We start from the raw sequence: 13,826 nt of genomic DNA on the forward strand, positions 1-13,826 counted from the left end.
TAAATAAGTAAAATTGCATGTTCCTGACTATATAAGTAATATGTTGATCAACGGAATTAAGAAGTTAATGCATCGAGATTAACAAACTTGTGGTTGATGATAACGCTGATTATGGTTACTAAGGTAACAGTGAGATTCTTTTTATTAATTTAGTATTATATGTATTTTTTGTCGATTATATGAATTTCTGTCAATTTAACACGTCGTCTCAGTGTCTTAATTTCTACGTAAATTTGCTTGTTTTTAAGGTGACTTTAAAGCAGCAGTGACCTATATGTATGGATTTAATATTTATAATACTTCTTACTTACAAATTCATTAAGACAAACATGCAAAACTGGACACCACATGCACTGCTGATCATGTGATCAAGCAGGCACATGTTTTCACACAAAAAAACTTTCAACTTTAAATGAACATGAATCAAAATAATGATTCTCTTAATAAGTTCAATGGTTTGTATATCTATTTCCAAATGTAAAATCAGGACTTAGTATTAACTTTTAAACCCAAGAGAGGTTTTAGACTCCTTGGTTTCGCTTCTTGTTAATCTTATTTCTAGGTTGATTCTGATGTTGCAGGATACAGTTACTATTATAGTTTTAGGTTCCTAAAAAATTGGACTCTTTGAAGATAGTAGCCAAAAACCAAGTATACAAACCTTAATTTTTTCATTGTTGCATAATTGCTTGCATTTCTTAGTGACAACATTGAAACCATGTTGCACTAGTAAGAATAATATTTTTTGTTTATCCATAAAAAGAGAAGACAACAGATTGTTTGCTGTGTGCAGGTTTAACAGTCAGATTGCGAGCTTTGTGGAGCGGCGTTGCGGTGGTCCGGGTTGGTGCTGTCTCTGTGGAGAAACCCCTCGAAACGATGACACTGTGGAGGATGGAGCCAACTGCAATACATCTATGGTGCTTTTAAGAAAAGGTCACTTCCATTTTTTAATAACTCCATTTAATCCTATTGATAACAAGTAGTTAAACCTGGCCTTCTGCCTTTTTTTTATTACTGCTGAGAGCAAAGGAAAAAGTTTCATTTATGAAATCCGTTTACACTGCGATTGAAACACATTTGTTACACAGAATAATTAGAAGCCATCAGTCTGAAATAATAGTTTACACGATATGAATTTATTTGTTAATGTGCTATTTCTGACATTTTCTTTTCTTTTTTTTTTTGTTTCTCCGAAGAGTTTGTAATAATATTTTGAAATACTATTTTGATTAGATCACTTTAGAACTGGGAAGTTTGTGCTGTTCCGGACAGGGAACACCATGCCGCTGCTGCTCCCGCAGCTCTTCTTTTCCTAATTTAGTGTGAGCCTGTGTGTGTTTGTGCTGTTGCATCAGTCTGTTCATATGTTTTGTGTCTGTGTGTGTTTCGCGCTGTCAGCACTTGGTCATTGTTTTTGGTAACAGTCACATCGTTATCTGTGATGATCTCTGTGTGTTGGCGGAGGAAAGTCTGTGAAACTCTGGTAATCTGACATTTGTCAGTGCCTTTTAAAAAAAATACTTATACAAACTACAATTGTAAAAGTACAGAAAGCTGCAGTTATAATGGTCATACAAACACTGTTTCTAGAACAATACATGTGTAATGGTATTGAACAGTTTTATATAAATGATGATGATGTATTAATAATTTGTATTATTATTGTTTGTGTCAAATCATATTTCTATGCACTGTTCTCAGATCTGTGTAAAATAGTAAATCTCTGTACTGTTCTGAGGTCAGTGTAGGTTAATATATCCTATCTATTTCTTTTCTCAGGTCAGTTTAAAATAATACATCTTATTACTGTTACCCAGGTTAGTGTAAAATAATATATCTCAGTACTGTGTTCAGGTCCTTTTAGATTAATAAATCCTATTGCTGTTCCCAGGTCAGTTCAGAAAAATATATCGTATTACTGTTCCCTGCTCAGTTTAAAATAATATATTTTATTACTGTTCTCAGGTCAGTCTAGACTAATATATCTTGGTACTGTTCTCAGGTCAGTCTAGACTAATATATCTTGGTACTGTTCTCAGGTCAGTCTAGACTAATATATCTTGGTACTGTTCTCAGGTCAGTCTAGACTAATATATCTTGGTACTGTTCTCAGGTCAGTCTAGACTAATATATCTTGGTACTGTTCTCAGGTCAGTCTAGAATAATATATCTTGGTACTGTTCTCAGGTCAGTCTAGACTAATATATCTTGGTACTGTTCTCAGGTCAGTCTAGACTAATATATCTTGGTACTATTCTCAGGTCAGTCTAGACTAATATATCTTGGTACTATTCTCAGGTCAGTCCAGACTAATATATCTTGGTACTGTTCTCAGGTCAGTCTAGAATAATATATCTTGGTACTGTTCTCAGGTCAGTCTAGACTAATATATCTTGGTACTGTTCTCAGGTCAGTCTAGAATAATATATCTTGGTACTGTTCTCAGGTCAGCATAAAAAGTTATATCACTGTTTTTTTCTCAATTTAGTGTAGGTTGATATATATTTATACTGTTCCCAGGTCAGTCTGGTGCAGCACAGCAGGAATCTCCAGTGGTGATGGTGGATGAGCTGCTGATCCTCCGGCCTCACCAGCTCTCTTTTCCAGAGGCAGGTCTACGCATCATGATCACGCCCCATTTCTCACCTCGCACTCGTCTCAGCATGGCCGGCCGTGTATTAATCAGCGAAGTGAGAATGCACCTCACCCCATCAGCATACACTACACACCATCGCACACACTTTTTATACATTACAGTATATCATAGCAAGGTCATTTTCAGATTGAAGTCTTGTAGTTTACATAGCATGGCTCAGCCAGCAGGGGAACAGTCTGCAATGTTTCTAGTAGATTCTTCTTGGTTAGCGAAAACATTAAGAAATACTTTTTCAAAGGCTGAATGAAGGTGATACTGCTGGAAAAGAGAGTTTTCATAGTTTAAGGTTGCTGTCTGAAAATATCTATATACAGTGACCCTATCCACATTCATAACTAGGAGAAAAAACATTAAAAATAGGTATTCTACTTATTGATATTCATTGTTTTGCAAAACCAACTTCTGACCAATCAGATTCGAGAGTAAGGAACAGTATCTTTCATTTTCCAACTATCTTTCTGGTTTAAAAATGTATAAATATTTTTATAATGATTTTTCAAAATCCCATAGTCCTTAATTTGGAAAATTAAATGAATAGAATGATATATAGTATAGATCAAGGTTACTTTGTAATTGCTCATATTGTCATGCTTTAAAATAGATCACTGAGTCAACCCATTCCTGATGTTCAAAATGATAGAAACTGTTGACTTTGTTTTTCAGAGACAGAGGCTGATAAGGGAATCAGGGCAGATGGGAAGCCCTGTGAAGACATTCAGCTCCGGAGGAATTGAGAACGGAGGGAGTGTGGAGAGACCCCTTCAGGATGGAGAGAGGATAGACATTGATGGAACTGTAAAAGCAGATAACTCTCAGCCTGAGGAAGAGGATGACGGCGATGAAATCTTCAGACCTCACCGCTTGCCAGGTTATTTCAGACTTTCTTCTAGTCATTATGGATCAAATAGGCATGTTGTTGTGTCTTTATATCTGAAATAAATGAATAATCATTTCTATATTATCATGGCTGTGTTGAGCAGATAGGTGTGGCGCCCGTGTTAAGTGGGTAGTGTCATGGCCACTGGGTGTGCTGCTGTACTGCACTGTGCCAAACTGTATTCTTCCTCGCTGGCATCGCTGGTTTATGGTCACCTTTATCAGTTCAACACTCTGGATCGCCATCTTCTCCTACATGATGGTGTGGATGGTAAGCTCATAAATGACAAACAAACAAACAAACAAAATGAACAGAATACTGGAGGAACAGCTACTGAAATCTGGTGTGACTGCTACTTAATATTAATTAGCTCCACTTTTGTTTTTGACCAAAGAGCCCACAGTTTTCTTGGTTTTATTTTTGGCTTTCAAGACAAAGACAAAAGCAGAGACAAAAGCTATCCAAAATAAAAGCACAATAAAAGCAGGCCGAGATAAAAATGTGCGTTTCATGTCTGAGTGCTGAGTCATTTTCCCTTTGGTGAAGTCTACCAGCCTTCAAACTTAATGATATTAAATACTGCTATGTCAATATTTATCCCTTCAGGTCACCATTATCAGCTTCACCCTGGACATCCCGGATTATATCATGGGTATCACGTTCTTGGCAGCAGGCACCAGCGTGCCGGATTGCATGGCTAGCCTCATCGTAGCTCGCCAAGGTACGTGATATATATACAGGTGGTCCCTGACTTACAATGGAGATACATTCTGATGACCCTATTGTAACTTTAAAATATCCTAAGTTGAGACATTCCCTAGACTTCCCAGGAATCTTAAAGAATGCTGATCAGTATGGGGTAGTATAAGTGTAATTTGTTAATAATTTAAGACATCCTTCATCTTTGTCTTTTGGCTTCTCCCATTAGGGGTCACCACAGCGGATCATCCGTCTCCATACTACTCTGTCCTCTACATTTGCTTCTTTCTAACCAATTACCTGCACATCTTCCTTCACTACATCCATAAACCTCCTCCTTGGTCTTCCTCTTTTCCTCCTTCCTGGTGGCTCCATCCTCAGCATTTTACTACCGAAATACCCCATGTCCCTCCTCTACACATGTCCAAACCATCTCATTCGGGCCTCTCATTTTGTCCCCAAAACACCCTGTCCTCGTCACTCCCAATTAAAATCTCAACAGAGATGCTGTCTAGCTACACTGTCCCCTACACTGTCATCCTTTTGGAAATCTGCTACAATCACCAATCTTTCATTCCTAGGTACCCCTTTATCTAACTCACTCCAGTACTTTTCCTTCTCCTCCATCTCACAACCCACTTGTGGAGCATAAGCACTGATGACTTTTATCATCACAGCTTCAACCTCCAGCTTCACGTTCATTACCCTATCAGAAACTCTTTTCACCTCCACTTTCCATTTCTCTTTCCATCCACACCATGATAGAACAGTTTAAACCCACCGCCAGTGTTCCTGGTCTTACTCCCTTTTCACTTGGTCTCCTGAACACACAACATATCTCCCTTTCTCCTCTCCATCATATCAGCTAACTCTCTCCTTCTTTACCAGTCATAGTACCAACATTTAAAGTATCAACACTAACCTTCACTCTCCTCCACGTACGTGATTTGCATATTTAATTTGGCGCGTTTTACGCTGGATGCCCTTCCTAACGCAACCCTCCCCATTTATTAAAGTAAATATAGCGTGAAACATGAAATGTTCACTGATGAATCCAAATAGAAATTGATGAGTGTTTTTAAGAGTTGTATTTCCTGTGTGTGTGTGTTGTGTGTTTTAGGTATGGGAGACATGGCAGTGTCAAACTCAATAGGCAGTAATATATTTGACATCTTGCTGGGTTTGGGCTTCCCATGGATGCTCAGAACGCTGGTGGTCGAACATGGATCATCGGTAAACACTCTTTCTCTCATTCCTAAACCTAAATTATGACATAGGACATACATTTGAGATGTTTCAATGGATACAATTCATTGGAAAGGATATTTAAAAAAAAAAAAGCACTGTGTTATATATCTCATCCAATCATACACATCTTTAACCCCATGATAACTGAAAACATGCTCATTGTTTCTATATTTCCTTTGTAATTTTACACAAATGGTGCAAGGCTAATTTAGTTCACCAGGTATGGACAATTGTGATCCCAAAGCATGTCTTTTTATTGTTGTTTTTCCTCAAATTACCACTTTAGATACAGTCTCTAATGGATAAATACACATAATTCATAAAACAGAGGCGATCCACAACCCAGCTTTCATCCTCTGAAAAATTCATACTGGTCTTCACACATCTTTTACCTCATGAGCGTGACCTTAATCTTCCCTCAGCTGAGGCGTTTGTTCGCAGTTTACAGCTCCGCACAGACACATCTGCCTTGACCGCCGTTTACACGCCATTGTGATAGATGACTAGTTTTATTTGACGTAATGTCTGGGTTTGAATTTTTTTTTTTATTTGTCACACACAATCCAACATCCAGAAATATACAAGTGAAATGTTTATAAAGACTGCTCTAGGACATCAATGAAATAAAACAATTATAATAAAATGTGAGAGAATAATAAAGTGAAAAAGAATACACATTTCAAGAATCAAAATAGAATTAAGAGGAAAATAAAATAGAATTTACATTGTAATACAATATAATTGCAGTAGAAATATTGTAAACATTGAAATATACATGCAAAACTTTTTACTTTCCCAGTAGGCAGTGTTTTTTATTATGTTCTTCAAATAATAAAAACTAGTCTTGAATAAGTTGGGATCTTTTTTAAGTAAATGTACACACACACACACACACACACACACACACACACACACACACACACACACACTCACACACACACACACACACACACACACACACACACACACACACACACACACACACACACTCAGAAGTAAGATGTGAATATTTTTTACTGGATTTTCACGAATGCCATTAAAAAACATCTCGTGTGAATGCTCTTCCTGAATAAATCCGTTCGTATCCAGCTGAACAAATAGGACGGTGTTGGTATTTCATTAATACCATGTTCCTTATTCAAAAGTTCTTCGTGGTTTTGAATGCATACGATTGCTATTGTAAGAGAAAAAATCTATAACCAGGATGTTCTGAAGATGTAAAAGCCCATGCAGGGTTTAAATTGATATATTTTGGTGTAATATGTTTCTTTTTTTGCAATGCCAGGTGTACATCAACAACAAGGGTCTGGTGTACTCAGTTATCCTGCTTCTCGCATCCGTCTTCCTTACTGTGAGTAACACTGTTGCTGACACTCACACACTGTAATAAATGACGTTATTGTAGTCAGTGGTGGACAAAGAACACAAACCATGTACTTGAGTTAAGGTAGAGATACAGTAGGTCAAATATGACTCCAGTAAAAGTGTTTCCTTTAAACTTGAGTTAAAGTACAAAAGTATTTGCCTTCAAATGTACGTATCCAAAGCGATAAGCGGAGGAGGAGGGAAAACTTTTTTTTTTTACTTTCACTTCTGTACACTACGTATCCCTAAACATTTAATTTTTTACTTTTTTTCTTTGCTTATCTTAAATTTCGTCACAATCTTCACTTTCTGGCTTCGCCTCGCCATCTAGCATTTAGCATCTAGAATTTAGCGTCTAGCATTTAGCATCTAGCATTTTTTGCTCGCGTAACAAAGCAAAAAATTGACAGAGTGACCGCTCGTATCTCTGAAAACTCGTACATGTATGCACTCGTAGGTCAGGGTACCACTGTATTCTGATTTATTATGGCTGTAATGTTCCTATTATCATTTTTTACTCTTTTTTTTTTTTTTTCAACTCGGTGTATGTGAAAAGACTCTAATGTAACTTTAAGAATACCGATCAATTAGTAAGAATATTAATAGATATTAATAAGTCAAACACTGATTGATAGCATTTAAAATGATCATGAGAAACAGGATTTCCTTCCATCATTTATTACTCTCGAAAACTGGTGCTGAACTGCATGTGCGGCGATCAATACAAGTTCAAAACGGAGAGTGAAGTTAAAGTCTAAACCCAAACGGAAATACTTTAGTAAAGTACAGATACGCGAAAAAGCTACTTAAGTACAGTAACAAATTGCATCTACCTCATCACTGTCCACCAGTGATTGTATTGGGGAACCAGTAGAAGAACAGAATAAATAAACAAAACAGCATCTACTTTAAATGTAGTACAAGTACTTTTTTGTACATGATTTTAAATCCAAGCATTTATTTGTGTGCTTTCTCATGCGTTCCAGGTGATGAGTGTTCACCTGAATGGCTGGAAGCTGGACCGCCGTTTGGGTTTCGGCCTCTTGCTGCTTTACTCAATCTTCCTCCTCTGCTCCATTCTCTTTGGGCAGCTTTAAAAAAAATCACAACCCTGTACATCCTATTTACATCCAAGTCCAACAGTCAAACAAGTTTTGTTCTCGTTTTCAGTTTGATTTATTCACACTGGACATGGTGTTAACCTGAGCTGAATCTCAGGCCAAAGCAGAGACAGTGGAGGAAAGGAAGGAGGGACAGACGGACTCACAGCTCAGAAGGAAAGATTTTGAAACCGGATCCGTCTGGATTACGAATGCAGTTACACTGTACATGTACAGCTTTTTTTTTGGGTGTTTTTTTGTTGTTTTGTTTTATCAAGTTCACACTGAATCAGTTCCAAAAGTGTTCCACTTCATCCATAAAAAGCACTGCTGCCTAATCCTGAGAAGATTGAAACGGCAGTAAACGCGATATATATATTTATCTCTCAGAGTTGTTACAAATGCTCCAGAAGCTTCCACATTCTTTGTGATGGCTGCGCAACGTCAGTATTAAATCAATCAGCCGGGATGAACAACCGCCTCAGACGAATGACACATTCACTGTATATTCAATTTTATTCATTCAGAAGATGAATGCGTACAACTGAGAAGGCGTACAACTGAGAAACAAATCCGCTCTCCGAGTCCGATTCCAAACAAAACTGAGCAGTCAAGGGATCTGAGGATTTCAACTCGCATCTTAAATCACGTTACGAGGCCCGAAAACATGACGAGGATCCGGTTTCACCAGCTGAAGATGATTGTAAGTTACAATGTAGGAAAAAAGAAAACAAGCATGGTTTCGAATTTATTGCAAAAGACACACTGGGTATATCTTCCCAAGTAGCCCGGAAAGTTATCACAGATTAAAACGTGTTGTGATGTTTTTCAGTATAACCAGCCTATCAGAAGCGTGATTCAAGATAAACAGGAAACACTGCATCCACAATCGACACGGGTCAAGAAGCAGGGAAGTGGTTACGTATCTGTCAATATCAGTTTTATGCCTTTTTTTGTGTGTTCTGCCACTTATAAACTAATAACAGCCATCAGGAGGTTTGATGACAAAGCAATCAAGAGCAGGATTCAAAGGATCTTCCTACAAGACGAATAACTCATTAAACATCTTCACCATAAAACTTGGACTTTGACACTAATAGGGAACACTAACTAGGTGACAAAAATATCTACAGACAATCAGTGAGTAAAACCCAACTCTTATCCCATACAATGATTCACCCTGTGTGCCCTTTTTTCCATAGAAGCAGAACAAAATCCTCTTTTCTCCACCATAACCCAATTCCAGCCACTGATGTAGCTCACCAATACATCCGAATTTTACTGGAATTACCGAATATTTTAAAAACAAACATAGTGTGTGAACACTGGGGGAAACATAACTAGGATTTTTAGTTATCAACTAAATGAAATGTTCTAATACATGCCCTGATCATTCATTCTAAGTGACTAACTCATTTTGTTATCAAATCTGGAACTGACTAATCTAAAAAAAAAAAGAAAGCAGAGAAACGTCACAAGAAAACATGCACTCAATACTCAAACATCATACCGAGTACAAATAAAATAGACAAAATGAGTGAAAATAAGGAGCTAGTTTTATTTATTTAGTACCTACTACAGACAGGTGTAGGGGTCACATTATACATGGCTATTAGAAGGTTACAAACTTATGACAAACAACAAAACGGCTAGAAATTGCTGGTTTATAAGATTATTTTTATTTGGAGTGGAAAGAATTAAGCCTAAATATAAAAAAAAACTTTTCCAGGTCCCCTGGTGGTCTAGTGGTTAAGATGCAGCGCTCCCACCGCTGCGACCCGGGTTCGATTCCTGGTCAGGGAACCATCCCCAGCCACTCTTAGTGCCGGTCCCAAGCCCGGATAAATTGGGGAGGGTTGCGTTAGGAAGGGCATCCAGCGTAAAACATGTGCCAAATCAAACGTGCAGAGGATCCGCTGTGGCGACCCCTAACGGGAGAAGCCGAAAAGAAAGCTTATAAAAAAAACTTTTCCAGTATACCAACATTTTTAAAGTAGTTATTAATTGCATATTTTGCAAAATAATTTATTTGTTAAAAATTTCATCAAATAATAATAATTACCGACCTGATATTGCGTAGTTCCTCTTGTGCCACTTAAACAAATGAGACGTCTAAGGCCTGGAATTCCCAAGATTTCTGAAGGTGTGCTGTGGTGTCTGGCACCAAGACTTTAAGTCCTTTAGCTTTAGTGATTTAGCTCGGACATTTGTTACACACACACACACACACACACACACACACACACACACACACACACACACACACACAATACAGTCAACCCTCGATAATTCGCGGTTTGGAACCTGCGGCTTGGAAAATTTGCGGGTTCTCACTTGGAACCGAACTAACAGCAAGTTGTGGATTATCTTAAAATTCGCAGGACCGGGTGTTCAGGAACGTTAGGAATAACATTATCCTATAGCAGTTTTTACTAACAAATTTCATACCATAACATCATTGGAAAGATGATTTCACTAAGGTACCATACGGGCTGCGGGGGGTTCGTCCAAAATTCACGGATTTTCAGAACTCCTGGTGGGTTTTAGAACGTAGATCCGGAGGACCACTGTATTGGCAAAAGTTTATGGACACCTGGACATAAGTATGGTATGTGCTTTTTGAGTATCGCAAGTGCTAATTCGCCCGTATAATTCCCTTCACTCTTCTGGGATGCTACACTAGATTTTGGAGTGTGCTTGTGGATATTTGTGTTGAGGTACTGATGTAGGTGAGGTGAGGAGGCCTGGGGTGCAGTCAGCGTTCTTATTCATCCCAAAGGGGTTTATTAGGGTTATGATCAGAGCTCTATAGCAGCCCACTCAAGATCTTCCTCTCCAAACCATGAAAACCAGATCTTCATGGAGCTCGCATTGTGCATAGGGACATTGCCATACTGGAACAGGTTTGGGTTTACAAGGTCAAGTCAATATATATATATATACAGTGAGGAAAATAAGTATTTGAACACCCTGCTATTTTGCAAGTTCTCCCACTTAGAAATCATGGAGGGGTCTGAAATTGTCATCGTAGGTGCATGTCCACTGTGAGAGACATAATCTAAAAAAAAAAAATCCAGAAATCACAATATATGATTTTTTAACTATTTATTTGTATGATACAAATAATTTTTTATACACAAGTTCATTCTTAAACTTTAACTTTGTACAAAAGCTCTTCAGCTGGTGCGACCCAATGCAGGTGTTTTATCATATAATGATGGTTTCAGCAGATGTTTTTTCCCATCTTGAACAATAGTCAAGTGATGCATGGACGTGTCAGGTAGAACCAGCTCGCTCAGTTCCAATTTCTCACCTCTAAACGTTCGGATTAGTTCGAGTCGTGTTTGTATACTGTACGTAATTTCGTGTTTCGTAAAAGTAACTGTTTTGCACTGACCGTAGCAATACTTCAGAAGCGTGGACGAGGACGTCCCTGTGTGTGCGTGTGGGTTTTTTTATTAGAGTAATTAGAGCTACAGTGATTTGACTAGTAGCATATCCTGCACACAAAGAGGCTCTTTTTTTATTATTTTTTATTTTTTTCCCACAGCGTTGAAAAAGATTTGTAGAAATACATAAAACGTGAATCCTTTGGATTTTTAGCATTTCTAGAATAGCACTGTTACTATTTAATTATTAAATTTTTTTTTTTTTTAGTGATCACGATGTTTGATAAAAAAAAATTATGTTTTTACGGGTTTTGTTATCCTGGTTGTGTATGTTTAGGTACGATCAATGTTTATATTATCGAGATCTTTAAATATTTCATATATATATATATATATATATATATATATATATATATATATATATATATATATATATATATAATGTATGTGTGTGTGTGTGTGTGTGTGTGTGTGTGTGTGTGTATGCAACATTGTTAGTATTAAAAGCATTAAAAAAAGTCTTCTTTATGTTTACTAAAATAAATAAATAAAAGAGCGAGAGAGAAGAATTGACAGTTTTATATAAGAACAGATGTCAGAACCTAGATTTGTGATGTTTTTAATATTTATAAAAGAATGAAGAAAACGTGTATAAATAATATTGCTATAGTGTGACTTATGTTCTAGGGCATGTTTTCGAATGTGTGTTTTAATGGACTGCGTCCTTCCAAAATATTTTACAAGTAGGCTATGAGTTGTCCGATTGATTGATTATCCCACCCTTTATTTGTCCGAATGTTTTCCAGAAGAATTAGACATCTTGGTTGATGTATATATTTATTTACAAATTATTTGTCTTGTTTCTTGATTATGAAGTGTACTGTAAAAAAGAAAAAAAAAAAGAAAAAAATATATCCCTAATATGTACATCACATCACTCATGTTATTGAACATCCTCCACTGTTTTGTCACTTTTCCCTTGCATGAGGACTGTACCATTCGGTTCAAACTATCATTTCGGGGTGTTTTTTTTTTTTTCCCCACTCTTGACCCTTGTGTTTGTTTTGTTTTTTGTGCTTATCTATGAAAAACTCATCACCAGCTTTAACGAAGAAGGACTTTAAAGATCCTGTCAATCGGTTTCGTTCATTTCGCTCATCACTAGAAAAGAAAGGGAAATGTATTCTGTAGACTTAAAGTAACTATTAGAAACCTTTATATGTTGTTGAGTGCAATAAACAAACCAATGTGCAATAAGAATAGTAGCACTTGTATATTTCTGTTTCGAGGTTTAAACGCATTAAAGGAGATTTCTGGCCCTGAAACACAACATTCAGTGTTCTAGTGTGTGATTGTGCGTCATATGCGCGGCTCAGTAGCTCCCTCTGCTGTTCACTCAGCTCTAAGGCTTCATACACACTTCTCCAAATGGAGTCATGAGAGACGAAACATTTTTCCACCACAATGTGAGCAGCAATACTCCATTTTTATTTCAGATTTTAGACCTATTTTATAAATATTTAACACATTTCTGTTCACAGCTGACATGCTTTATGTGATATTATTAACCCTGACACTATTTTAACACAAAACTACTAAAGTTGTACTTTGCTACAACAGAATTCTTTTTTTTATATTTTATGCTGACTTACAAAAGTGATATTTGAAGGCAAAATATTGACTAAAAATTTCATTGAGAAATGACATTTTAAATGACATATTACACAAGCTCATTAATTTAACTAAAACCAGACAATATGGACAAATGATTATGGACAACTGACTATTGGATTCATGTGCTTTTTGTACATCCAATTCCACATTTAGTCGCTATTATCAGTTATAATAACCTCCACTCTCCCGGGAAGATGTTCCACTAGAGTTTGAAGTGTGCTTGTGGAGATTTGCGCTTTTTCAGCCACAAGGGTTTTGGTAAAGTCGGGAACTGATGAAGGTGAAGTGAGGAGGTCTGGGGTTCAGCTAATCTAAAAGGAAGTAAGATGATAAAATCGTCTATTTATCCAATATTTTCTGAGCATCTCAGTAAAAGCATCTAAAGGAAATCATTTCTCAAACATCGTGATGGGAAATTTGGAATAAATTTTTTTTTTTTTTAATTTAGGACCAAAGCAAGGAAAAAAAAAAGATTGAATTTCTATTAAAATATATGCAGGGTGATTCAGAGAAAAATAGAAACCTTTTCCCAATAGAATAAAATTCTTATCAAAAGCAAATCTAGTAAAATAATCAATTTGTTTAAAAAAAAAAGAATAAAATGCATAAATGTTTATTTTAGTTTTATTTATATTCTAAACATACTTTACTCATAACAGTCTACCCTCTCATACATAAACACAAATCCTAACCCAGTTTCCAAGTATCGTAATGCAAAATACATTTTCCAAAATAAAAAAAAGGAGAAATTGTTTGGCTTTAATTGAGTCCCAAAGTAGGAAAAACGATTTCATTTACATAAAAACTGATAAATC

The 13,826-nt window shown here is 36.6% G+C and overlaps 1 protein-coding gene and 1 long non-coding RNA gene across 3 annotated transcripts in view; one reads left to right on the forward strand and one right to left on the reverse strand.

Annotated features, from left to right (window-relative positions):
• The window catches only part of LOC310720712 (sodium/potassium/calcium exchanger 3), a 45,287-nt gene extending 35,878 nt beyond the window's left edge, over positions 1–9,409 (forward strand). The window contains exons 10-18 of one of the 2 annotated variants that reach the window (XR_014531806.1): positions 794–936; positions 2,524–2,693; positions 3,323–3,527; positions 3,640–3,806; positions 4,143–4,257; positions 5,356–5,468; positions 6,769–6,834; positions 7,835–8,651; positions 8,781–9,409. Coding sequence is in view for 1 of the 2 variants with exons in the window: in XM_083531606.1 (XP_083387732.1) it covers positions 794–936; positions 2,524–2,693; positions 3,323–3,527; positions 3,640–3,806; positions 4,143–4,257; positions 5,356–5,468; positions 6,769–6,834; positions 7,835–7,945 (1,090 nt within the window). In the remaining variant the exon portion in view is untranslated. Of the gene's footprint in view, positions 1–793; positions 937–2,523; positions 2,694–3,322; positions 3,528–3,639; positions 3,807–4,142; positions 4,258–5,355; positions 5,469–6,768; positions 6,835–7,834 lie in introns of both variants that reach the window. The other variant, XM_083531606.1, reaches the window with a different exon arrangement.
• On the reverse strand, positions 9,154–11,018 carry LOC310720736. Its single transcript, XR_014531809.1, has 2 exons — positions 9,916–11,018; positions 9,154–9,668 (listed from the first exon to the last, which is right to left on the reverse strand). It is a non-coding gene; the product is annotated as an uncharacterized lncRNA (long non-coding RNA).
• Positions 11,019–13,826: the final 2,808 nt, after the last annotated feature.

The sequence above is a fragment of the Silurus aristotelis genome (genome assembly GCF_946808225.1).
Source record: "Silurus aristotelis genome assembly, chromosome: 26".
Lineage (NCBI taxonomy): Eukaryota > Metazoa > Chordata > Actinopteri > Siluriformes > Siluridae > Silurus > Silurus aristotelis.